This window comes from Anabrus simplex, chromosome 4, assembly GCF_040414725.1.
Source record: "Anabrus simplex isolate iqAnaSimp1 chromosome 4, ASM4041472v1, whole genome shotgun sequence".
In the NCBI taxonomy this organism is placed as follows: Eukaryota; Metazoa; Arthropoda; class Insecta; order Orthoptera; family Tettigoniidae; genus Anabrus; species Anabrus simplex.
This window is the reverse complement of record NC_090268.1, coordinates 67,397,348-67,424,759: the sequence shown is the minus strand read 5'-3', so window position 1 is coordinate 67,424,759 and position 27,412 is coordinate 67,397,348. Positions and strand designations below refer to the sequence as shown.

General features: G+C 41.5%; 1 protein-coding gene across 2 annotated transcripts in view; it reads left to right on the top strand.

Moving 5' to 3' along the window:
* LOC136871625 (aromatic-L-amino-acid decarboxylase) overlaps positions 1-27,412 on the top strand; it is a 144,563-nt gene that overhangs the window by 100,427 nt on the left and 16,724 nt on the right. For both annotated transcript variants that reach the window (XM_067145091.2, XM_067145092.2), the window contains exons 6-8: positions 14,024-14,153; positions 20,561-20,709; positions 24,410-24,521. In XM_067145091.2, the coding sequence (XP_067001192.2) occupies positions 14,024-14,153; positions 20,561-20,709; positions 24,410-24,521 (391 nt within the window). The remainder of the gene's footprint in view (positions 1-14,023; positions 14,154-20,560; positions 20,710-24,409; positions 24,522-27,412) is intronic.

Genomic DNA, 27,412 nt, shown 5'->3' with positions numbered 1-27,412 from the left:
AGCAGTTAGACAGAGCAGTGTCCTTCTTTGCTGCAATTGTAAGGAACAGAAACACCAAGCTCAGAAATCTGTCTACGCAGCAGGTATTAATGGCAATTAATGTGTCACCGCTGCACATCAGGCGACAGGTAACTGACCTGAATTTCCTCCACGAGATCTTAAATGGACATTACCGCTCGGAACATCTTGTCTCACTCTTCTCTCTCCGCGTTCCTTCCCGCTCCACCAGAACCAAAGACCTTCTCCACATTCCCCACACTCAGCACTCAATACTTCAACGATCTTTCCTAATCCGCCTCCCAACACTCTTTAACAATATTAACAGGAGACAAGAGCTTGATATAGCATCAAATAAAAGTGTATTCGAGAGGTGTGTAAATAGTATCTTAAAGATAAGTTGATGTGAAGGGATTATACCGCCATCTTGACCCACGACGACTTGGCTATGAACATGGACATTCTCATGGTTTTCGATTTGGACAGTTGTTATTAGTAGGCTGTGTACCTGATCTTGTTATATTTTGTTATGTTTGTTATGTTTTATTATGAAAGTTTACGTTTGTTAAATAGTCTGTTGACAGTGCAAGTGAAATTTGCTCAGTGTAGCTGTATCTTGTGCTTCGTGAATAAATAAATAAAAAAGGTGCGGTTTTTCATTTGATCGAGTATTTTATATAACATTGCTTTTAATCGCCACATTCGTACTGACGTCATTGTAATGATCTATGTTGACTTCAGTTGGGAAAACCACAACGATAGTATTTCTGAGAATTCCGTAGCAAAGTATGGGTACCCACATCAGCCAGTCCTCTGTATAACACTAATCAGAGAGATACAATTTAAGGGATCCGACACTTCAAAAATGAAGCTATTGGCCAAAGAAAGACAAGGGCCAAAGGTATGTATCGGTCATGTCCACAGTAACAAGGATATGCACTTTTTAATTTTCCGTAATCTGTCTGTATGTCTGTAAACACATCACGAGAGAATGGCCGAAGATAATTTAATGAAAATCGGTATCTAGAATCGAGGAATGAGGCACTACAATCTAGGCTATAAATAATTTTATTCACGCTGAGTGAAATGGTAGTTTAGGTCAAGGTCTAAAATGTAATTCTCAAATATCTCATCATCATCATCATCATCTGTTTACCCTCCAGGGTCGGCTTTTCCCTCGGACACAGCGAGGGATCCCACCTCTTCCGCCTCAAGGGCAGTGTCCTGGAGCTTCAGACTCTTGGTCGGGGATACAACTGGGGAGAATGAGCAGTATCTCGCCCAGGCGGCCTCACCTGCTATGCTGAACAGGGGCCTTGTGTAGGGATGGGAAGATTGGAAGGGATAGGCAAGGAAGAGGGAAGTGGCCGTGGCCTTATGTTAGGTACCATCCCGGCATTCGCCTGAAGGAGAAGTGGGAAACCACGGAAAACCACTTCCAGGATGGCTGAGGTGGGAATCGAACCCACCTCTACTCAGTTGACCTCCCGAGGCTGAGTGGACCCCGTTCCAGCCCTCATACCACTTTTCAAATTTCGTGGCAGAGTTGGGAATCGAACCCAGGCCTCCGGGGGTGGCAGCTAATCACGCTAACCACTACACCACAGAGGCGGACTCTCAAATATCTACTGTATGTTATTAGTGGTCCTGTCGATAAATGCTAGTAACCTTAAGTTATATAACTATATGTATATATGTTGTTTGTCCAATCCTTGTCTCGGGGTCGGGTATCAAGTGAGATGAATCTGTCGTGGCGGGTTTTTATGACCGGACGTCAACCTCATCAGAGGAGTTAATGAGGTTAAATGAATGACGTGATATATGATAGTAGGGAGAGGGTGAAACCCGGTGCCAGCACATAGCCAACTCCTGTCGAATAGCACCAAGGGGTCTGCTCAAGGCCTAACGTCCCTATCCGACGGACGAATCACCATCAACAGCGTCATATGCCCTCACTCCATATGAGCACTGCGGAGAGGTTCGGAATTTATTCCAGGCTTTCGGCACGCAATCTAGTGATTAGAATTTGTATACCACCACTTCCCCTACCCTGATGGTGAACATTTTTTCGACCAACAGGACTCGAACCGGCTAACCTCAGTGTCAGACCGTTTAGACTTCAGCGCCGTAACGATCATGGCCACCAGGCGGGCTATAACTATATATATGTTACGGTATATTTTCCGATCATTTATGTCTTATACATTTTTACCGTATCGGTTATGTTAACAGAGATATTCATGAATTGATCATTTATGTCTTATGAAGTTTTACAATATTGACTATGATGATAGAATTACTTTTGTTGCATAGTCCATGTCAACGCCAAGCATTGCTAACATGGAAATATGGTTCAGTGGTGTTAAATGGACTTTTTTTTTTTTGGTCATGATTGTCTTCAGGCGTAAAACCGCGTGGTTATCATCAATATCGACAAGGAAAAATGTAAAGATGATCATAAAAGATGAGAAAATGTGAAGGAACGATCGCTTGAAGAATAAGACGAGAGGGGGTCATGAAAGAAGCAAAGATTCCCTTTATATTAGATGCCCTAATATTGCAGAGTAGAAAGACAACTGAATGCGAAGGTCTACAATATCGAAAGATCATAAAACTGATAAAGAATAACATTCATTGGACACTCTTGTGATGCGATTGTCTCTACTGCTGCCACTCATCTCCGATGATAGATTGGATTACTGCTGCGGCCCGAGTAAAACAGCTTGCCTGCATATTAGCGGGAAGTAGCTGGGGAGTTGGATAATTTTACACGTGCTATATGATTGTCCCGCCAACGACGGCTATTACGGCTAGTTTGAGAATAAAATCCCCGATCTGGCCGAGAATCAAACCCAGAGCCCTCTGAAACGAAGGGCACTACACTGACCATTCAGCGAAGGGGCCGGACTATAAACTCGTGTCCTCACCCCGAAGTGGTGCAACTCTTTTCAAACCCACCCCTCATGGAGGTGATCTGCATGTAGCATTTTAACTATACACCAGCCTTCCTGCCGTTTTAAAATATCTGTCAGTACCGGAAACCGAACTCGCTCCTTCGAGGACGGCAGCTAATAGCGCTAATCGTTACGGAGTCGGACTAATATATTATGTTATTTATGGCTGTTAACACAGATCGAACGAGAAATTTAAAGACCTAACCACAGAGGATGCAGACCTGACCCTAACAACCATGATCTGGACCCCGACCGATCGTTCGCTCTCTCAAGGATGGACTCGTGTGCCGTAGTAGACTGAGCTGACGACTCCTTTGAATAGTTTTATGCCGTTATATTGTTTAATGCTTGCTCAATAAGAAATCCCGTGCATTCCACCTGAAGTATCACAAGGTTGCGGTCAAAGCAAGGACACGGTAAATCTGTATCAGGGCAAGGTGATTCAAGGAACGAAAAAGAAACATACACTACTAAAAATAACGGAGAACATTATCAGATGATAAACTCGTGGTTACTCAATAATTTCTTCATTTAATAATAATAATAATAATAATAATAATAATAATAATAATAATAATAATAATAATAATAATCCACGAACCTACTACGCTGGCGTAGCAGGGGGAGAGGTGATACTCCCAATTGGCGCGTCCCAGGTGGCGGATACGGGGGTCCTAACCGGCTTGTCGGCGGACTTGAGGGAAATAAAATACCTCTCGCGGACCAAACACACTACCCCCTGCGGGTGAGGGACGCACATGTAGAATACACCCGCGGTATCCCCTGCCTGTCGTAAGAGGTGAATAAAAGGGGCCCAAGGGGCTCTCAACTTTGGAGTGTGGATTGGCGACCACGGGGCCCTTAGCTGAGTCTTAACATTGCTTCCATTTACTTGTGCCAGGCTCCTCACTTTCGCCTATCCTGTCCGACCTCCCTTGGTCAACGCTTGTTCTTTTCCGACCTCGACGGTATGAAAGCATTCGAGGCCTAGGGAGTCTTTCATTTTCACGCCCTTCGTGTCCTTTACCTTTCATCGTCCGTTACTTCATTTTTCGAAGTGACGGATCCCTTCTTTCTTCTTCTTTTTTCTCTCTCTCTCTACCCTTGTGGATGGGGGACGCAGACGAAAAATAAACCCACGGTATCCCCTGCCTGTCGTGAGGGGCGACTAAGAGGGGCGACCAACGGATGATTGAATTAGAACCGTGAAACTACTTTTGATTCGTACCACCACGCGGGGAACACCATGGGTTACCTGTACTTGCAAGTAGTACCACTATATTATGTACGAAATAATTTTGTGATTAGTAGCGGCAGAGAGTGGTTCACTGTAGGTTTTCAGTACCCGTGCGTCGTACCCAAGTGAGCAACACCACGAGTCTGGGCGTTGCCTGTGATTAGTACCACTATATGAGCGGCGCCGTGGGTCTGCGTTGCCTGCGCTTATTACACACTAGGCCTATGTGATGAACACCACGGGATTACCCTCGCCCGTGATTAGTACATCTAAGTGACGAACACCATCAGTTTGCGTTGCCTATGTGTGGCGCCATTATGTGAGAAACACCATAGGTCTGCGTTACCTGTACGACGTCCAATACTTGTGAGTAGTACCATTATGTGTGGAACACCGTGAGTCTACGCTACTTTTGATTAGTACCGCAACATGACAAATACCATGGTTCTACTTTACTAGCATTAAGTACTATTATGAGGGGCCGTTGACCTGGATTTTGGACCCCTTTAGGCAACAAGCATCATCATCATCATCATCATCATCAGGATTGTGCTTTAGAAGTGGTCCCTTGGTCGGTAATGCTGTTTCTTTATGGTAGTTTCTGGGTAGGATCCACTGATTGTTTTGGGTTCATGTCCATCCATTCATTCTTCAGTGCATTTTTTAATCTGGTCAGTGGATGATTTTGAACTTTAAAATTTTCATTACATTTCGTACCATTAGGGGCCGATGACCTAGATATTAGGCCCATTTAAACAACAAGCATCATCATCATCAATAATAATAATAATAATAATAATATTATTATTATTATTATTATTATTATTAATAATAATAATAATAATAATTGTTACCGTGTTTTGGTGGATCAGCAGAGGTGAAAGAAGGTGCGGGTTGGAATGGGTCTAACTACAAATCCAAAAAATTGGTTTTAAAACTTTAATAAGGTTATATTTTCTTTTCAAAATCAACAAGTAACAGAATAACAGGTACCAAGTAGCCGAGAAACAAGTTAAGGAAGTACAATTCTAGTACAACTTACAGTTCTTGGGCTTCGAGCCCTCCACTTTACATATCCTGAGCTCCTAGCTCAAATTTAGAAGTGATAACTTTACATAAGGGCAGAAATCCCCTAATACATGGAGCACTTGCTCCTACCTAGCACTGTCAGACCTCCTAGAGGCACACATCAAAATACAAGAAAGAGCCGACCCGCTCTCAATTTTACAAGCCTATCAAAGGCCACAACAAACTTTACTTCTAACTGCCATCAAGGCACACTTACAAGGAAACAGGGGTATCGTGTACCCAACCTACAGGGCCTTACAAGAAAAATATGTGATTAATTATAAATGGCCCAAAAACAAGGTGAAAGGAGGCGAGACTTGCACTCCTACATGAACGCTTGTAAAATACCTAAGTGGCGCTAGGCCAATTACACAGGGGCTAATCCCAAGCTAGGGAGGTGACTCGTATAGGGAAAACTTTAACACTTTAAGGAAGAGTAGAAACTCAGTTATGAAAACGTAGTCACCTCTACTTCAAAATGAAGGGGAACTCGAGAGGATAAAGCACTCTCTATCCCCAATTTACAGTTAAAGAAATTTGTAGTTTTTACATAGACTGAAATGGGATTTACATTTTCAAAAGGTTGGTCACATATTAGAGGTTTCGAACCTTCCCCGCGAGTTAAACTGCTGAGCTAGCAAGAAAAGATGTTAAATGGCCATTACCTTGCTGAAGATCTGTTGCCCGAAGAAAGAGGCGCTTCCCGCTCCCTGCTACATATCCACACGCTAAGCTAGATGTTACTGAAGAGGCGCGGAGACAAGGACCAAGGGGGATGTTTTCATTCCCCTCCCCGAAGGGGAGGGGCGGGCCACCTAGAAGGTAACGCCTTCTCTCTGGCCAGGAGATTTGGCGGGGTTCGGGGATTTGGAATGGTTTGAAGTTAAAAAGGGGGGAGCGTTAGGTTTTAGTGAAGTGGGGGTGTTTGACCTCTTGGCTAAGTGTGCAGCATCTGCCCTTGTGCTTTTTAATAAGATTTTGCTTACAGTGGTTACATGAGATTACAATACTGGTTTACAATACATAGGTTATACATTGGTTTCTTACATACTAGTGAGTAGGATGGAAGGATTTGTAGGTAAAATGCTGTGATGTTTGCTAGGGACGTGAGTAGAAGGTGGAGGAGGTTGGTATTATGATGTGGATTCGGGAGATGGTGTTGGGGACGGGATTGGTTGCGAGGTGGGTTTGGGCGATTTTGGGTTTTGGGTGGGGAGCGAGATGGTTCAACTCGGTGTTGCTTCCCGAAGAGCTGAATTCCGTGTTGGATGAGGTGCTGGGTCTCTTCGGGAAGCTGGAGTTGGAGCCGCACCATGTAGGTCGGCCCGGCTGCATTCTGGATTCTAGTGGCTTTCTTTGGTTGGAGTCCTGTTTTTCTGATTTCTTATAGTATGAGCTCCGGTGGGATGGCTGGGTTGATGCCTCGGATGACGCAGCTGCTGGTGCTTTCTTGTGTTGATGACGGCTGGGTTGTTCTGTGAGACCCGGACTCGGACTCGGGAGCTGGTGGCGGTGGTACCGGTCGTTCGGTTTCCATTGTGCTGTTGAGGGCTTCTTCTTCTGTCGGTGGCCGGGTAGGGCTGGGGAGGGTTGATGTGGTGGGAGACATCATGATGGGAGTGGAATGGGCCGTGGTTGTAGTAGTTATAGGGGTATGGGGAGCGGTTCGGGCGGGGGTAGTAGCAAGGGTGGTGGTGATGGTAGTTACTGGGGTGGTGAAAGGATGGGTTGACGGTTGGTGTGGTGGGGTGTATGGTAGGGATGGGCGCGACTGAAGCCTGGAATCGAGAGCGTCGACTCCATCGACTCCGAACACTGGTCTCGGTTCGCACGAAGCCTCTCGACTCCAAGTAACCCTGATGCGCATTGCGGGGCCGCACGGTCGCTTCGCATGAAGCCTGACGACTCCAAGCGAATTTGACTCTCATTTCGGGGCCGCTTGTGTGTCGAGGCGCGGAAAATATCATACAAGTTGCTGCTCATTTGCCCATTGGGTTTTTAAATATTGTAGAGTGAAGTACGGTATCGTTCGCGAAGACGACGAGCGTAATGGTGTAGTTGAAATAAAACTAAACGTATCAAGTCAGAAAGTACCGTCATAGCAGACCACGGACATTTAATTTCACGTCTTTATTTGTCGTGATCAGGAAATTGATAAACAGATATCGATGGTAAATCATTATGAATTCCACATGAACGATGAAAACAAATCTAATATGGGTAAATCCGCTAACATAATTCGAACATAAATTAAGGCATCTAAAGCCTCCGTGGCTCAGGTGGCAGTGCGTTGGCCTCTCACCGCTGGATTCCGTGGTTCAAATCCCGGTCACTCCACGTGAAATTCGTTTTTCTCCGAGTACTCCGGTTTTCCCTGTCATCTTTCATCCTAGCAATACTCTCCAATATTTCATTTCATCCGTCAGTCATTCATTATTGCCCCAGAGGAGTGCAGCAGGCCTCGGCAGCTGGTACAATTCCTATCCTCGCCGCAGAATGGAGGCTTCATTCATTCCATTCCTGACCCGGTCAGTGACTGGAAAACGGGTTATAGGTTTTCGTTATAATTCAAGGACCACGTGAAGTCTTGTTGCAATATTATTATTATTACTATACACAAAAGCCCTTTTTCGCGACAGCCCTGGTAGGCCTTGGCCTACCAAGTGACCCCTGCCCAGCTCGAAGGCCAGTAGATTACGAGGTGACTTGTGTTCAGCACGACGAATCTCTCGACCGTTATTCTTGGCTTTCTAGACCCGGTCTCTACCTCACCGTCATCTCGAAACCTGAGATACAGGTAAAAAAACCCTGACCTGGCCGGAATCGATCGCGGGGCCTCCCTAGACTGCGGAGGTGGCTGTTATGACGCACAATGCTTGGTAAAATATTTCTTGTAAAATCATACTCTAAGCACCCGCTTCTTTTTTTCTGTTTTATGCCCCAGGCTAGGGATATTAATCATTTACAATTAAAAAAATCTAACCCGGCCGAGAATCGAACCCGAGGCCGCCGGGTGACAGGCGGACGCTTTGCTCCCTACACCACGGAGCTGAAGTGCTTAAAGATAATATTGGCGATTATGTAAACGTATACTGTCAGATTATTATTACCACTACTATTATCGTCATCTTTATCATCATCGTCACCAAAATAGACCTACAACATTAACACCAACGATGATAAAATCCCGAAACAATATTTAATGTTTGCTGGCTAATAATCATCTTGTATTCATCGTATCACAAGTTACCAAGAGACGAACGTGGAACTATAATTCCAAGCAGTTCCGACAATACTTGTTAGATGGCGTTAGTGCATCAGTGGAGTCGACACTGGAGTCGAGAGTGTCGGTTCCAGAGGTAGCAGTCTCGACTCTTCGCGACTCCGTTCGCAGCCCATCCCTAGTGTATGGTGGGGGGGGGGGCGGGGGGGGTGTATGGTGGTGGAGGTATCTTTGTTGCCGTTCGTGGTGACGGGGATGGCTGAGTTCCCGGGTCCGGTCCGAGATCATTTGCCATGTGCGGTGGGCATGGCTCTGCAAAGTGTGGTTTGCCGTTGATGTATATTCCATATATGATGGCCGCGTGTACTGCCCGTTCTGTAGCTAACTTGATTAGAACTATGTCAGTGGGGATGAAGTCTGCTTGGATTCTTGATAAATTTACTGCTGGTACTCCTTCGTTCTTGAGGTAGGCCAGTAGCGCTGCATCGCTGAAGGAGAAATCTACACCGGATAATATGATGTTGGGCATGGTAGGGGAGGCCGGCTTCCTGCTTGGTGCCTGGCCTGATTTTGTTTTATTGGGACGGCCAGGGCACGAAGGTAGAGATGTGGTGTCCCCTAGCCGTAAGAAAAACGATGTAGATCGTTTCTCGGATGATGGAGAGGCGATGGCGGAGACAAGAAAATCAGCAGTTTTTATACCCTCGCGGAAAATTCGAGACCTTTCATGAATGATTAAGACCCGCCCACAAACGTTTATTGGTTAACAGCAAAAGTTACACACAAATCGATGAAGAAACACCTTATTGGTGGGAAATTAATTACAGAAATTTAGGATTGGTTAAATTCAAAACAGGCGGAAAGAAAGCTTAATATTGCCAGCCCCCAAATGAAAGAACAAAATTTAGTAAAGACAAAACTTACGAATACAACATTTCTCCAAGAAAGTTCATTCCTTCGCACCAGAGTGCATTATCATAGTGTTTTTTGTAGAGACATCTGTTAGAGAATGTCCACACTTCTTAATCAACAAAAGCAAATCAAAAACACCCAGTGGCATCTTCTGATAAACAGGAGAGTTGATTCAGTTGTTACAGTTCAGGGTTTCTCCTGTAGAGGAGTTTCAATTGGCGCAAGATTCGAACTTGCGTCGTAGATGTGTACCGCCCGGTACAACAACAACAATAATAATAATAATAATAATAATAATAATAATAATAATAATGAAAAGCTGCCTCTGTGGATCAGTGATAGGGTGTCGGCCTCCGAATCCCAAGATAGCGGGTTCAAACCCGGCGGAGGTAGTCGGATTTTTAAAGGGCGGAAAGAAATCCATTCGACACTCCATGTCGAATGATGTCGGCATGTAAAAGATCTCTGATGACACATTTGGTGTTTACCCGACAAAATTAATTGAATCTCAGCCATAGACGCCCAAGAGAGTTTCGGTTTACTCGGTCTGCCATCTAGTGGGCCTAGAGTAAAACGGAACGTCGAAATTGAAGAGCACTCAGCCAGATGGCGTCAAATTGAAATGTTTGCACACGGTAGCTGAGGTCATACAATTATTATTTATTTATTATTCGAAAAATGAAGTTGCCGGCCGAATAAAGGGAAGGGCCACAAAGGGTGAGAAAATTGAAGACTTCGTAGGCCTCGAGCGCTCTAATACCGACGGAGTCGGAAAAGAACAAGAGTTGACCAAGGGAGGTCAGCTAGGATAGATGATAGTGAGGAGTCTGGCACAAGTAAGTGGAAGCAATGCCAGGACTCAGCTGAGGGCCCCGTGGTCGCCAATCCATGCTGCCAATTTGATATCCCTTGGGACCCCTTTTAGTCGCCTCTTACGACAGGCAGGGTGTTGTAACCAAGGTTGAGATTTACAAAACACAACTTTATTATTCGCTTCAAATGCAAAATACACTATTTACACAAATAAAACTGAAATTTAACTTGAAGCAAAATGAATTAGGAATCTTGAGAAAGAGTCTATCTTCTGTACACTATATACAAGTTTACAGTATTTACATCCACTTCTATCTCGAAAAGATAGTCCTTGATATGAAAGTCGATAGTCGAAAACTATCCGAAGTACTGACATAAATGTTTTGGAAAGTCCTTTCTTGCTGAGTTCATAAAAGCAAGTTCAATGTTGAAAGAATTCTTACTTGGCGAAACCAAGGGAGCTTGCATTAATTAGGGAAATATTACGGTATGTAATAGTATGACTGGATATGGGCAGCGGAAGAGGAGCGGTGACCAGAGGTGAGACCTCGTACTGCCAGAAATTCAGTCCACCTGGCCGAAGCACATTTTCAAGAGGAGTAGCCTCCGTGCTCGACGTAGGGTGTATTCTGGAGCTGGACACCGGGGCAAGTGGGCATCTGGACAGGCTGGGAGTTCCTCTTTATAGTACATACACGACGGTCCAGGCACGCGCACTGAGGGCTGCGCGTCGAGGCTAGAAGAATGACACCTGGCGCGCGTGTAGCTGGCTGGCGGAGCGAGAAGGGAGCGCCGGACATACAACACAGGGGATACCGTGGGTGTTATTCTACCGCCCCCACCCACAGAGAGGAGAAAGCAAATTAATTTGCTGAATAAGTTCAATCGCACTCGTTAGTTGGGCAGAGTTGTGGAATAATAATAATAATAATAATAATAATAATAATAATAATAATAATAATAATAATAATAATAATAATAATAACGTCCCACTATCTACATTCACGGTTTCCGGAGATACGAAGATGCCGGAATTTTGTCCCGCAGGGTGTTATTTTACGTTCTACCGACGATGGTGGGATCGGAACGCACCATGTAGCTGTGAACTTTCATTAGGGAAACGGTGGGTTTGATTGCCGCCCACAGCAACTCTGAAGATGGTTTTCGTGTGGTTTCCCATTTTCACACTAGATAATGCCGGAGCTGAACCTAATTAAGGCTATGGTCGTTTCCTTTCCAGTCCTAGCACTTCTCCATCCCAGCGTCGCGACGTTAACCTTCTTGCAAAAAGAATAAGCCTTTTTGATCCCTTTGTTTGGCCGATTTACCTTGTAGGAAACTCTCGGTGTTACGAGTTACAATATAATCTGGTCTAACCAACACGGGTTGCAGACCTGAAGTGCCATTTATGAGGCCTGCATAGACTACGTACCGGTATTTCGTTCAGACGTTTGAAGCGCTAGTTTTCTGAGCCCAAGATGGCGGATCCATTCACGGTTCAGTCAGTGACCAACCTCGTGTCGGTAGATCTATCGACATCTGAAAAAATCCAGTGGAACAATATTCCGGCACCCTGGCGTCTCCGAAAATCGTGAACATAGTAGTTAGTGTAGGGTGCACAGACGTCTCTTATTTTACGGGATTGTCCCATATTTCTCTAAAGTGTCTAGTAGTCCTAGCAAAAAGTATACGGGACATATATTATCCCGTTTTTCGTGAACCGTCCCGTATATTTTAAAATACCGAGTTTAAATTTTATTTAGCAGAAAGCTCTGATGTATATTTCTCCTTGTGTAAAGCAATTACAGTTTGTTTGGTTGGCACTAAATGTAACAAACCAGTGCGACAGACCATGACCAACTACAATAATTGGACGTAGTCTAATATAAAATGTAAAAATGGCAACATACAAGTATAATCCTGAACAGTGAACATAGTTTTGATATGAATATATTTTGTGGCTGGGAGTCATCTGAACATTTGTGTAACGCGACAAAATGTGCGGTGGAAGTGACGTCACCTTAGTCGTTATCATAGATCTTGGACGCCAAAGGTGCTCTGTGAAATGATGCAAATAAATAGCTCGTTGTCAATATTTGAGTATAATTTATTGAAATAATACATTCTCACCACACTTTATATAAGGTACTACAATTGGGCCTCTTCCATTTTCATAATAATAATAATAATAATAATAATAATAATAATAATAATAATAATAATAATAATAATAATAACCAGTAGGCCTACTTGTTTTCTATAAATAAATGGTCATCTTTATGAGGTCTGTGGTTCTTGTTAACAAATTCTAATCTTAAATAAGGCCTAATAAAAAACGGTAGTCGAAGTGTACCGTGTTTTCATGCTTGTAATCTGGTCACTCTATGTTAGTGGCACATGTAAACTATTACTATTATTATTATTATTATTATTATTATTTCCGACTCGGTGGCTGAACGGTCAGCGTACTGGCCTTCGATTCAGAGGGTCCCGGGTTCGATTCCCGGTCGGGTGGGGGATTTTAACCTGCATTGGTTAATTCCAGTGGCCCGGGGGCTGGGTGTTTGTGCTGTCCCCAACATCCCTGCAACTCACACACCACACATAACACTGTCCTCCACCACAATAACACGCAGTTACCTACACATGGCAGATGCCACCCACCCTCATCGGAGGGTCTGCCTTACAAGGGCTGCACTCGGCTAGAAATAGCCACACGAAATTAAATTAAAATTATTATTATTATTATTATTATTATTCAAGACACACACATCAGCCTACAGACCAAGATACTAACAGGTCTAATGGGAGGGTGTTTTCAAATGAAGAAAGGAAGGAAGCATCTCTCAGAATTAAGAAATATTGGGTTGATGGGAAATCAAAAAAATCCTTTATATAATTGACTAGAGTGGTCCAGTGTAGGCCATAAAATGTGAAATTAAAAACAAAACAAAAAATTATTGTTTGTTTGTTCAACCCTTGACTCATTTCCTGACGTGATATATGATAGTAGGAGGGGAGAAGGTGAAACCTGGTGCCAGCACATAGCCTGCTCCTGTCAAGTAACACCAAGGGGTCTTATTAACGCCTCCATCCGACGGATGAATCACCCAACAGTGACATATGCCCTCACTCCATATGAGCACTGCAGAGAGGTTTGGAATTTAATCCAGGCTTTTGGCACGCAATCTGGTGATTAGAAATTGTATACCACCACCCCCCGAAACTGCTGGTTACATTCTGATGGTGAAACTTTTTTCGACCAGCAGGACTCGAACTGGCTAACCACAGTGTCAGACCGTTTAGACTTCAATGCCTTAACAATCATGGCCAACAGATGGTTCTGTACAACTGACATTGTGAACAGCAAGTTGTTACTACTGGAACTTCCTACTGATTACAAAATGAACGATTTTCTTTCTACCCTTCCTTGAACATTACCTATAACAGTAGCCAATGTCACAGATCTTTGTGTTTGCCTGGTACGAATAGGAGGTGGTGGAGAAGGGGTTGAAAGCCATCTTATTAGCAATTGTCTGGCAACTTGCATTCCTGCTAGACAAATGCAGCTAGTAGGACTTTTTGTAACAATAAGTGCATCTTATGTTCCAAAATGTATGGTAGTAAGTAATTAGTGTTGGCAATATCTAAAAGAGATTATTTCTAACAGTAATTTATGGGTAGACATTTATATTTACAATAATGAGATTAATCCTCTCTGTCGACTTTTCAATTTCTGTTCAGATAAGTTCTAAGGATTAATTACATGTGATACGAAATCATTTTAGATGAAAATTTATTGTTCATTTCCATTTCCAGGGTTCAGCAAGTGAGGCTACTCTAGTGGCACTGTTAGCAGCTAAAGAACGCACTGTAAAGCGGCTGAGAGCCCTGCATCCTGACTGGGAGGAAGGCGACATCAAAGCCAGGCTTGTAGCCTACACCTCAGGTACCATAACCTGTACAGTTAAACCTCAATAAATCTGAAGAATATGATAAATATATTACCAGTAATAAATGTTTCATTAATGTTTAAAAAAATTATTATCTTATTCAGAATATGAAAATATTGCAGTCAGTCAAATGCAATTATAATACAAACAAAATATGAATACTTAAAAGTTGAAAAAAAAAAAAAAATGCCAAAACAACATGTTTCATCCAGTCAAGTAGATATCATCAGATACCTCATATCAAAATTAAATCATCTTATTTATTTTTTATTTGATTGATAAATAGGGTTCCAGAGAGCAAGAGCTCTGTCAAGAGGAACAATACATAGATAATCACAACAATGGCAGATTAACGCATAAGGTCTAAAAGTGAAAGAGTAATAATAGTGGTTTTACATATACTTTAAGTATCACAATTTACCTAATGGATAGGATTATATTAAGTGGATTATCATCAGAGTAACAATACAGGAACAACAACTTTTTGACTTTTAAGATTTGGAAATGAAAATATCAGAGAAATAACTGTTACACATTTATAGTGCCTAACAGGTACTTCTTAAGCTTATTACGAAATGGCACAGTTTTAGAGATGATTGCCATGTTGTCAGGAATGCTGTTATATTCAGATATTAGTAAGTGTTGCACTCCCTTAGTGCCAAACCTTGTTGTATAATTTTGATGAACATGTAATTTGTTTTTTTGCCTTGTCTTATATGAATGGATGTCAGTGACTTTAGGAAATTCAGAGTTGGTGAACATTTTGTTATGCAAGACTTTATGAATAAGAAGTGATGCGTTTAATGAGATTAATTTCTTAAGAGGTAATATATTTGTTTCAGAGTACATTTTATTTCGAGAATATAGTTGATGAAATCCATACATAAATCTAATAACCCTGTTTTGTAAGACCTCCAAAGTATTTAAGTTATTTTGGGTTGCTTTGCCCCAAATGAAACACAAGTAAGAAAGTCTAGATTGTATCATTGTGAAATAAATTAGACGAAGAGTGTCAATTGTTAGTAGGTACTTAATCTTGCCAATGATACCAACCAAGACAGAGATTTTATTTTTTACGTTTACTATATGAGGTGTCCAGGAGAGGGCACTATCAATTATTAGTCCAAGATATTTAACTTCTTTAACCCATTTCAACTTCGTAGTGCCAAATAATATATTTGTAGTTGCATTTAGGTCATTTTGTGATTTATCGAACATCATACAGACAGTTTTTGAGTAATTGGCTGTTAGAAGATTTTTTTCTCAGCCATTCATCTAAGATATAACAGTCATGCTGGATATCTGCAACTGGAATTCTACACTGTGTACAGAATTTTGGATGAAATCGTGTAGGTACATGTTGTGAATAAGATTTTATTAAATTACATCATAACACAGGTATTTAAAAATTACATTTTAAGATGAATATGGGTGCTAAAAGACTAGGAACACAGGATAACCATAGAAGAAAAGGATCCCAACAGGTAAATATAAGTAAGGGAAATGAACAAACAAGCATCAAATCAATGCATATATATACAGAAAGAGGAACATAACGGAATAAACACAATGGCAAGTCAGTGTGGGAGGTCAGCATTGAATCTATACAGGGTGTAATTGAAACAAGGTACATCCATCTAACAGGTGACAGAAGAGACTATTCAAAGCAACCTATGTGAAGAAATTGTCAGCTATTTTTAAATTAAATTTGTCGGTGTTTTCAGATTTTCTGTAGCTGTTCAGGCAGCAGTAGCAAACTAAGTTTCCTGTATCTAGAGGGGGATAATCAGCCCCAGTGTGGAATTCTCTGAAGAACAGCAATGAAAGCCTGATCACTTGGGTGTCTTCAGTTGGAAAAATATGAAAGTCACCAGATGTTTCATTCAAGGCTTGTGTCAGTGTCATACTTTAATAATGTGTGTACACCTGTTATGCCCCTCCTCCCAGACTGATTCTGATGGTGCTGTAAGCTTCTGCATCGAATGCTAGCACTGTACCACATACGGTGAGCCATTTGGTGACGAATGAACGTACCAGTTACACTTCCATTACTAACATCTAAATTCTAACTTTCATTTTTGGAGAAGTCTTCCTCGTGAACAGTCGAGATTTTCTTCTGAAGATGCGAAGCAAAGTTCTCTGCGAAACGTAAAGAATTTCACCTTATTTTCTTGACACGGCATATACCCAAAAAGCCTATATCATATCAACTGCACTATAGTTTATGTGGTAAACAAGTAGAATATTATGTCATAAATGGAGAGATAGGAACATAAAAAGCAACACATAATATATGATAAACACAAGGACAGGTCAGGGTTAGAAGAAGAAGAAGAAGAAGAAGAAGAAGAAGAAGAAGAAGAAGAAGAAGAAGAAGAAGAAGAAGAAGAAGAAGAAGATAAAGATAAAGAAAAACAAGAAAACACAAAGAACAAGGCCTTGCTCCATTACATCTTGCCTTATCATAAATTAAAATCATATCATACATTTCAAGATTTGATAAAGCCATTTTGCCTATACTCGGACCTCATTTGTGGGCCACAGTGCACTGACTTCAAGACACATTGACCTACATTGCACAGCCTTGGAGGGAAGAGCAACCTGGGGAAATCGCAGCTGTGTTGATGTTCTGTATAGCACAGGAGGATGCCTAGTGCTAATTGACTTCTTAAAAATATTGATTGAAGTTTTGTGATTTATTTTCTCCTCCATTAATTAAGGCAGGAGTAAAATGTTTGAAGATGTTTGCTTAGAACATCATTTTCCACCACCAGTTTAAAAGAAGTAGCTTGTTTTAATTACTCCCTCTATTTAGTACCACTGTAATGGAGATTACTTAGCTCTTTCTGATATAACCATAGATGATCAGAAATTAGGATAAAGAGAAGAAAATAGAGAAGACTTGCATGCGGAAAGAATGCATCTGTCAATTACAGTAGATTGCCGGAGTAAAGTCAAATCATGTCAGTATTTTCCAGGCTTGTAGGCCTTGGTCCAGGAGCATGTCATGGTCCTGACATTTCACCAAAGACTGCATTTGACATTATCAAGGGTTCCAACCGATTTCAATAGCAGCAAAGTTCACAGTGGAATGGAGTGGTTTTGCAATTCCACCTCATTATATAGTGCAAGCTACAGCACGCTGCTCACCTATCGGTCCGCCATGCCGGAGGGGAGGTTGCTGATTGTTCTTTGGCCAATGATTGAAGCATTAAGGAAGGAGCCCAATGTACATCAACCTGCCATGGGGGAGACAGGCAGCTGACTACCCGTTGCTTTTTCTGGTCTGCCACGGCCATCATGTCCTTCAGAATTTAAGGTTTTCATCCTGAAATGAGATGCCTGTCTCCGCCAAGGCAGGTCGACGTACATTGCGCTCCTTAATGCTTCAACCATTGACCGAAGAACAGCCAGTCAGCAACTGCCCCTCCAGCATGGCGGACCAATATCTGAGCAGCGCGTCATAGCCTGCACTATATATTGAGGTGGAATTGCAACGCCACTCCATTCCACTGTGAGCTTCGCGGCTATCGAAGTTGGTCGGAACCCTTGATAATACTGCATACAGTCTTCGGTAAAATGTCGGAACCACCACACAATCCTGGATCATGGTCTACAAGCTTGGAAAACACTGACATGATTTGTAACACCAGCCGTGAAACCTTCAATTGCTATATAGAAGTGAAGTCAACAACCACTCCAGTCTTGAAAACTGTGATCCTTGATTCTGAATGTTTTTACTTCATGAATTGTCAACTTGTGAAAATTTGGATTATATAATTCCACCTTTACAATACTGCAAGTGTCTTTATTAAAAAGACTACATTAAATAACATTCATGATACATGTTTCATCCTCTTATGGGACATCTTCAGTCACAAATACAAAACATTAAAAATAAGGCGAGGACACGTTGAATTGAGTAGATAAAAAGTCTTAGTATCATGTTCCGCCAGTTATATCGGACAAACAGGCCGCAATTTTAATATAAGGTATGGTGAACATGTTAATGCGTCAAAGTACGGCAGATTCTCAGCATTCGGTTCTCATATGGACGATACTAATCATTCATTCACGGGCATACAACAAGACCTTCAAATTCTCTATTTATGTAAGAAAGGTAATCTATTGAATATTTTAGAAAACATTTTTATAAATATTGATCAAAAATGCAACCCGATTTATAATCTTAATGAGATATCGGAGGACATTAATATACTTGTCGAGGAGTTAATCAGGAAATTCTTTTCACGAAGGCGCGTGAGTAATGCTTTACCTCACGCCTCTCCCCTTACATCAAACTCCCCTCAACCTCCCCTCACGGTCAGTCCTCAATGACCTTCAAGGACGTCACTCAGTTAGCTTCAGCACTAGGTGGAGTGGTCGATGTAGGACGGGCAAGGAGGTGAGTGACTGGATGGGCACTTAGTTTACATTTCAATTGAATTTTATTTCTTTAGTTCATTCATATATCTTTTTCTTTTTAGGCCCCTATTGTCAACACACTATCAGTTTCAATTTGTATCACCAGTATAACTCCACCTCCTAATCAAGAAAGCTGTTGTAATGTGGCATCACCTCAACACTGTTTTTGTACAATAGGCACATAATTTTATTCGCAAAGCCACTTACTGTGTTTTACAATTGACAATTTGACGTTTTGAACAACATTTTTAACTTATTATTTTATTGGACTTCATGTTTCACATCATGTTCATGCCGCACCATTTTAATATTGATTGACAAGACGCCACCACGCCGCGTCACATGATACTAAGACTTTTTATCTACTCAATTCAACGTGTCCTCGCCTTATTTTTAATGTTTTGTATTTGTGACTGAAGATGTCCTATAAGAGGACGAAACATGTATCATGAATGTTATTTAATTTAGTCTTTTTAATAAAGACACTTGCAGTATTGTAAAGGTGGAATTATATAATCCAAATTTTCACAAGTTGATACTTTGACAATACGGGCTCTAATATGAAGTTTATTACGTGTAATTCATGAATTGTGTTAAACCCCCTGTAGGTGGGGGACGCAGATGAAGAATACACCCACGGTATTCCACGCCTGTCATAAGAGGCGACTAAAAGGGGCCCAGTGGGCTCTCAACCTGGGAGCATGGGGTGGTAACCACGGGGCCCTTAGCTGAGTCCTGGCATTGCTTCCACTTACTTGTGCAGGCTCCTAACATTCATCTATCCTGTCTGACCTCCCTTGGTCAACTCTTGTTCTTTTCCAACCCCGAGGGTACTAGAGCATTCGAGGCCTAGGGAGTCTTTCATTTTCATGCCCTTCGTGGCCCTTGCCTTTCGTCGTCCTTTACTTCTGAAGTGATGGATCCCTTCTTTTTTCTTTTTTTCTCTGTCTACCCCTTGTGGGTGGGGGATGCAGATGAAGAATACACCTACGGTATCCCCTGCCCGTCATGAGAGGTGACTAAAAGGGGCGACCAAGGGATGATTGTATTAGAACCATGAAACTACTTTTGATTAGTACCATCACACGGGGAACACCATGGGTCACCTTTACTTGCGAGTAGTACCATTATATTAGGTACACAGTAGGTTTGTGGTTAGTAGCAGCAGAGAGTGTGTCACTGTGGGTTTCCAGTACCTGTGATTAGTATCATTGTCAGCAACACTGTGGGTCTGGGCGTTGCCTGTGATTAGTACCATTATATGAGCAACACTGTGGGTCTGCATTGCCTATGATTAGTACCCACTATGTGAGGAACACCACGGGAATACCCGTATCCGTGATCAGTACGCCTAGGTGAGGAACACCATCGGTTTGCGTTGCCTATGAGTGGCGCCATTATGTGAGAAAAACCATAGGTCTGCATTACCTGTGCGATGTACAATACGTATGAGTATTACCATCATGTGTGGAACACCGTGAGTCTACACTGCTTTTGATTAGTACCCCAACATGACAAATACCATGGTTCTACTTTACTAGCGACAAGTACCATAATGAGGGGCCGTTGGCCTGGATATTAGACCCCTTCAGACAATAAGCAACCTCGATTCAGGATTGTGCTTTAGAAGTGGTCCCTTGGTCGGTAATACTATTTTTATGATCGTTTTTGGGTTGGATCCACGGATTGTTTTAAATTCATATGCATCCATTCATTCTTCATGACATTTTGGTCAGTGGATGATTTTGAATGTTTAATTTGTCATTTCATTTCATACCATTAGGGGCCAATGACCTAGATGTTAGGCCCCTTTAAACAACAAGCATCATCATCATCATCATCATCATCATCTTGTTAAAAGTGATATTCCCTTTTCTTGAATTTTTCTTGCCTCATATCATTCACAATGTGCATTTTAAACAATATAATACTTCATTTAATTGATGGACCTGTTTTATAATGGCTCCAACTGTTGCAGATCAGTCCAACTCATCTGTAGAAAAGGCAGGACTACTCGGCTCGATGACAATGAGGCTCCTACCTACCGACGATAAATGCCGCCTGAGAGGCAGTGCTCTGGAAAATGCCATTCAGAACGACCTGGAGAAAGGACTCATACCTTGCTATGTTAGTGCATTTTTCTCTATGCTTTATTTTAAACCATAATTGATGTTCAGCTTACCCAGTTATACAGGCGGCCCGCGAGCGCTGTACTTTCTACTTACAAATGTCCCGCATGCACTGGTGAAGCATGGGATGCCTAATCACTTGTTTCTGAAGGAGTGCTACAACGTGCTGTATTTTGGATACTGTGAAACAAATAGCAGTCGTTTTACTGCACACATTCTATAACAGAGTGTATTTGTATGAGGACAGATCAAATATAAACCGGAATTATTTTAAAAAAATTGATTACCTCAACCAAAGCAATACACATAATAGAGATCACTTTCTATATAGTATCCTGCCTTTGATACACATTTTCTCCATCAGATTGGTAGGTTTTTGATCCGCCCTGATAGAAAGAAGAGGGACTTGTGCGGAGCCAGTTGCACACAAACTCTTCTACACTTACATCGTCATCGAACCACTGTCCTCCTAGATCTTGTTTGAGTGGTCCAAACAAATGGTAGTCGCAGGGTGATAAATCTGGACTGTACGGAGGGTGTTCCAGAGGTGTCCAGTGAATTTCCTTCAGTTTTTCCCGCGTGAAAGCGGCAGTATGTGGCCTTGCATTGTCGTGGAGATGAATGGCATTTTGGATCGGTTGCTGGTATCGCTTGTTGCAATATTCAGCTTTTGCTTCATCCAAAAGGTGACAGCAATAGGCTGCATTAACTGTCCTTTGTTCGTGAAGAAAATCACCAACAAAACACCCGTGGAGTTGCAGAAAACGGTCGCAAACACCTTTTCAGCAGATGGGCATGTTTTGGCCTTGACCGAACCTGCTTCGTCTCTTCGTCGCCACTCCATGCTTATGTGCTTTGACCCTGGGGTTAATGATGGACCCAGATTTCATCATAAGTCACAATACAACACAGAAAATCCTCTCCTTCCTCCTCATAGCAACACAGGAATCTCTGACAAACTTCCTGGCGTAAAGTTTTTTGTTCCTGGTTGAGGAGACAAGGAACCCACATGGCAGACAATTTTCTGAAATAGAGTTCATCTCAGATGATGGTTTGAACACCTCTGTAACTTATTCCTATGGCTAAAACAATTTGCAAAATTTTTATGTGCTGTTCTTCATCAATAATATCACGAATAGCATCAATGTTGTCTGCAGTGATGCTTGTCTGCAGTCTCCATACATGAGGTTCATTTTCCACAGCTTCTCTTCCCACCACAAATTTTTTAGCACACTTATACACTCGAGTCTGTGAAAGTATTTCTTCCCCAAACTGTGCGCGGAGCCATCTCAAAATTTCGGAAGGTTTGGTACCCTCTTTTGTGAGAAAATTTATAATGATGCATTGCGCAACAGACGTGTGCACCATTTGCTCACTCGTTGCGTACTGAAGCAATCCAGCTCTCCACCGTTGTTCACGCATGCAAACCCCTTATTCAGACATCCCCACCAACATCCTGGCAAAGCCCTGCCTCAGAATTATTATTAACAGCAGCAGTACATTCAAAGTCCCATTTATATTTGATCCGCCTTCATAAATACACCAAAGATGCAAAAAAAAAAAAAAAAAAAACTTATTCATTTATACACATGCAGACATTTCACTGTGTAAAAGAGCTGTTTGTATGAAATGCATATTATTATAGCTTCAGAACTCAGAAAATTAAAATATCACACTTGGATCTACCAGAACATATCCTTCTACAGCTACTCATAATAGATATGCTCAAAAACATGTCCACCGAGCTCGATAGCTGCAGTCGCTTAAGTGCGGGCAGTATCCAGTATTCGGGAGATAGTAGGTTCGAACCCCACTGTCGGCAGCCCTGAAAATGGTTTTCCGTGGTTTCCCATTTTCACACCAGGCAAATGCTGGGGCTGTACCTTAATTAAGGCCACGGCCGCTTCCTTCCAACTCCTAGCCCTTCCCTGTCCTATCGTCGCCATAAGACCTATCTGTGTCGGTGCGACGTAAAGCAACTAGGAAAAAAAAAAAAAAAAAAAAAAAACATGTCCATGATGGTGCAGGCAGTGCTGAACAAGCCTTGCAACTCTGTTCGGCGAAATATGTGTATAGAAGTCAGATGTCTGTTTGGAAACTCCTGTGCACACCGTCTGCAAGTTTCGGCTGTATTCAGACCAGGTTCTCTATAGATTAAAATTATGCCTGTGTATTCTTCATTGCTGAACACACTACCCATTGCTGATATGTAGAAAGCAACTGTAGTGCTGCTGTACCATCCACTGACCTAGTACTATGCAGTTAAAAATGAGGCTTACTAATGCAAGGGATTGCATTAGTTGGGTAGCGTTAAGGAACTTACTGCGAGCTACCGTCCGGTTCTTATCTCTTCATATTTTGAGGTAACCTGCCTACAGGCAATAGCACCCCTGTGAAAATCAGTTAGTAAATATCCCACTCATCATTAATGCATGCGGGACATTTATATATAGAAAATACAGCGCTCGCAGGCCGGCTGTTATATGGGGTTTCAGGAGCTGCCTTGGCTCATTTTGGATTTTGGCTTTTTTCAGTCAACCTTCTAGAAATTGTGCTTACTTTTATGTATTTATTTATCATATGGCTTTTAGTGCAGGAAATGCCCGAGGATATGTTCGGCTCGCCTGGTGCAGCTCTTTCTATTTGGCACTCACGGGTGACCTGCGCGTCTGGATGTGGTAAGATGATGATGGCAATGATAAAGAGGTTGGGATAGAGTGTTGAAACCCAGTGTTGGCATATAGCCTACTCCTGTTGAATAACACCAAGGGATCTGCTCAAGGCTTAATGTGCCCATCGAACAGACAAATCACCATCAACAGCACATATACCCTCACTCCATATGAAGTCATGCAGGATGTTGAAAACACCCAGTTTTTATTTTCTTCTGTACCATGAATAACGATTGTCTTTTACCAAAATGATTTGATTACATTTAACAAAGGTACTGTACATTATAACACTGCAAAAAACTTCTAATATACTAAATAACTCAGTGGAATGAAAATGTAGAAAATATTTTCACACACTATAAGAAATAAGTATGACAAAATAAAAATTCTACAACTTTAGCCATCAGTGAAGTATGCTTGTGCACAAGGATCCGACAAAATCCCTCTGCAGAGAAAAAATCATTACTTTCAACAACCAAATAGGGAAATCAGCAAGGTACTAGCAATTGAATTAGTAGACATGCAGGAGTACGGCAACACCCCATATGTTAAGCTAATTTCATGTGATGGACTTCTTTTTTCAAATTTATTGTGCAGTTTACCATGATGAACTCTTGTTGTCTTCCTCCGACAAATCTTCCATTTATCTGTCTTTCACATTCCTTCTCTTTTTTTTGTAGCTTTATCATCATTTATCAAGAGTAAAACTCTGTGAAATGAACGTCACTATTACCCAAGGTTTAGAGCAATGAAATTGAATCTTGTACTGATTTTATTAACGCATTTTTAAAAATATGAAAAAAAGCCTGAAGGAAAACCTGTATTCTACTTTCATATTTGTAATTATATTTGTAACTTGGTCATGGTCAGAGTAGGAATTTCTGACTGATGGTCATAAATAATAAAAGGCACACAGTGAATGTCAATATACACAAATTATTTGAGAATTGATGATACCTCTTTGCCATCAGCTCCTTCAGGATTAACTTTAATTGATTTAGAGGAATAAAACTTTATTTTTCACAGGTGGTAGCTACTTTAGGCACTACACCAACCTGTTCATTTGATTGTCTGGAGGAACTTGGACCTGTATGCCAGCGAGAAAACCTCTGGCTGCATGTTGATGCAGCATATGCTGGTGAGTATTTTCCAAAATGTTGATAATGCTTTAATTAATGAACAGGTTTGAGAGACTTATTTTATCAGTGCATATACTGAGGGCTATCAATTCTAACAGTGAAGCCCAAACCTCAAATGAGAATGATGGAAATCTAAAACATATTATAATGTAAGCATTTGACACATTTTTCCAATTACAAAACATGAAAATAATGAGAAAAAACATTGCGCGTATTTCTGAGAGCAAGGCATTGGAGACTGATCTTGCAGCCCAGGCTCTGCGTCCCTCTCCCCTCGACCCACATCACTCGGCTTGCTGCTGTATCTCCGATAGGTGCGGGGACTGAGGGCAGATAAGTGTGATGGGCTTCATGCATTCATCATCGTATATATGTCCTCACCTCATACTTCTGACTTAGTTGTGTAGATAACAGATTGTTGGTATTTCACTCTGTTTACTTCTACATCCTTGTAGGAAGACACTGCAGGTGCTGTTCTAGGTGTAATATAGCTTTCTTTTTATAGGTAGATCTGCTAAAATGAAATGCAATCTTTCAGGTTTAGTGTTATCTTTTGTTGGTCAGAATCAAACCTGTGTTCTTGGGCCAGACATGATCACTGATCTCCCGAGGAAGCTAATAAACCAGGCAATGATGGGTACAACCGCTGTTAATGCTGTAAAATCTAAAAATTTTATTTTTTAATAATAATAATGCTGGTGCATGGCATCTGTGTAGGCTCGGTGGTGACCTAATGAGGATGAAATGAATAGTGAAGACATCATAAACACCTATTCCCCAAGCCAGGGGAATTAAGAGTACAGGGGGTTAATTTTGAGAGCTGAACTAGAGCCATCAGATCAACGGCAAGCATTTTATCCATGTAGCCACAAAACCAGACTTTAATTTGCTAAGGACTTTAATTTGAATAAACCTTAGGCTACCATCTCCACGGATCAGGTGTTGAGTATTGACAGTAGCAGAGGCCAGGGCAGTAACATGTGAAGCAGCAACACAGCAGGCTTTTCCATTGGCTATTGGCTGCAGCTCAAAATGCTTAAGGCTTGATGTTCGTTAAACCAACCATCGAAAAGGGGTAACCTAAGTCTAATGGTAGCGAAGTCTTGATCCCAGCATATGTCACTGTACTTTATCATAAATACAGTTTCTTTACAGAGGGTTATGTGTGTTAGTCTGTATCTCAAGCCTCTGTGAATGATTTATACACCTCCGTTGCCTCTTATATACCAATAGTATTCCAGCTAGTGTATGCAAAAATATAGAGAAGGTCTGCGCTACTCAGGGGTGGAATCATGGACAGCTAGTCTGCCAGCTGTATACAACTGTTCTTCATAACATTTACTTCCCCTGCAAAGTGATGGATAGGATGGATGGCACATTGTTCTTGTGTGATGATTGTGAATTGTCCGACTCGTTGGCTGAATGGTCAGCGTACTGGCCTTCGGTTCAGAGGGTCCCGGGTTCGATTCCCGGCCGGGTCGGGGATTTTAACCTTAATTGGTTAATTCCAATGGCACGGGGGCTGCGTGTATGTGTTGTCTTCATCATCATTTCATCCCCATCATGACGCGCAGGTCGCCTACGGGAGTCAAATAGAAAGACCTGCACCTGGCGAGCCGAACCCGTCCTGGGATATCCCGGCACTAAAAGCCATACGACATTTCATTTCATTGTGAATTAATTGGTTAATTGCTCTTTGACAACCATCAGAAAAATATATTACTCTTTTTACTTTTTTACTGGCAGTCAAGGACTCTGAAGATTATGAGCCAACCTCACAATCTACCTCCAGTCACCATAACATTGTACTGGATCCAGTTTTTGCAAACCTCAAGTTACCAAAGGTCTTTCAACAGTCCGTCTTCCAATCACTTCCTGGTTCTACTGACTGCTTTGGTCTGGATATAGTGGGACATGCATGCAAACTGCTTGTCCTGCCCATCTCAGTCTCTTACTTTTTATTCTTTGCACAATGTTGGGTTGACTCAACAAATCATACAACTCTTGGTTCTTCATGCATCTCCAGCCACTCTCATCCTGCACAAGTCCAAATACCTTTCTCAAGACTCTCTGCTCAAAAATTATCAATTTCTCTTCATCCCATTTTGTTGTGTTCATGATCTCTACTGTATAGAGCAATGCAGAACTATTATGGCATTGTTCACTTCAAGTTTGGTCATGGTCAATAATGTGTATGTTATAAACTTCATATTGGTCCATGGTGGAATTTTAGTATGTAAAAAACTCAACTAAGAAGTTAAAAAATTTCACCTTTCCACCACTTTAACCATCTTTGATTATTCTTACATTGAAAGAACATAAATCTATTTAAAAATGGTACATGTTTTGCTTTCTTTTGAAAACATCTTCAGCCATGTTCATGGTTCAAGATTAAAATACACACAAAGAACGGTTTCATAGCTACACACAATTAACAACACATTATTAAGAACATCTTGTGGAAAAGGCTTAAAAAAAGTATGAGTCTTTGAGCATGTGACATCTTGTTTGTAAAGGCACATTACATGTGAAATCCACTTGATCTTTTGTCTTAAAATTTATCTTAATAACCTTCTAAAGAATGAAGAATTGCAACTACAGTATATAACAATTATTCTGGAAAAGAGTGTTCAACAGGTCACTTGCTGTGAGTGGAAAGGAAAAATTTCTTAATACGGATGAAATGGACCAATTGTGTTTGAATTAAAAGAGCAACTTCATGTGCAGCTGTATTTGAATCTGGAAAGAGGAGAGTATAACTTAGTATCTGAAAACAGCAAGACAAACAAATTGTTATATGAGGTGAACGTTTAAGATTACTCACTCCATGTCACCTCCCACATCTGCATGATGTTGCGATCTACTTCACCCTGTAGTGTATTTTGGACGC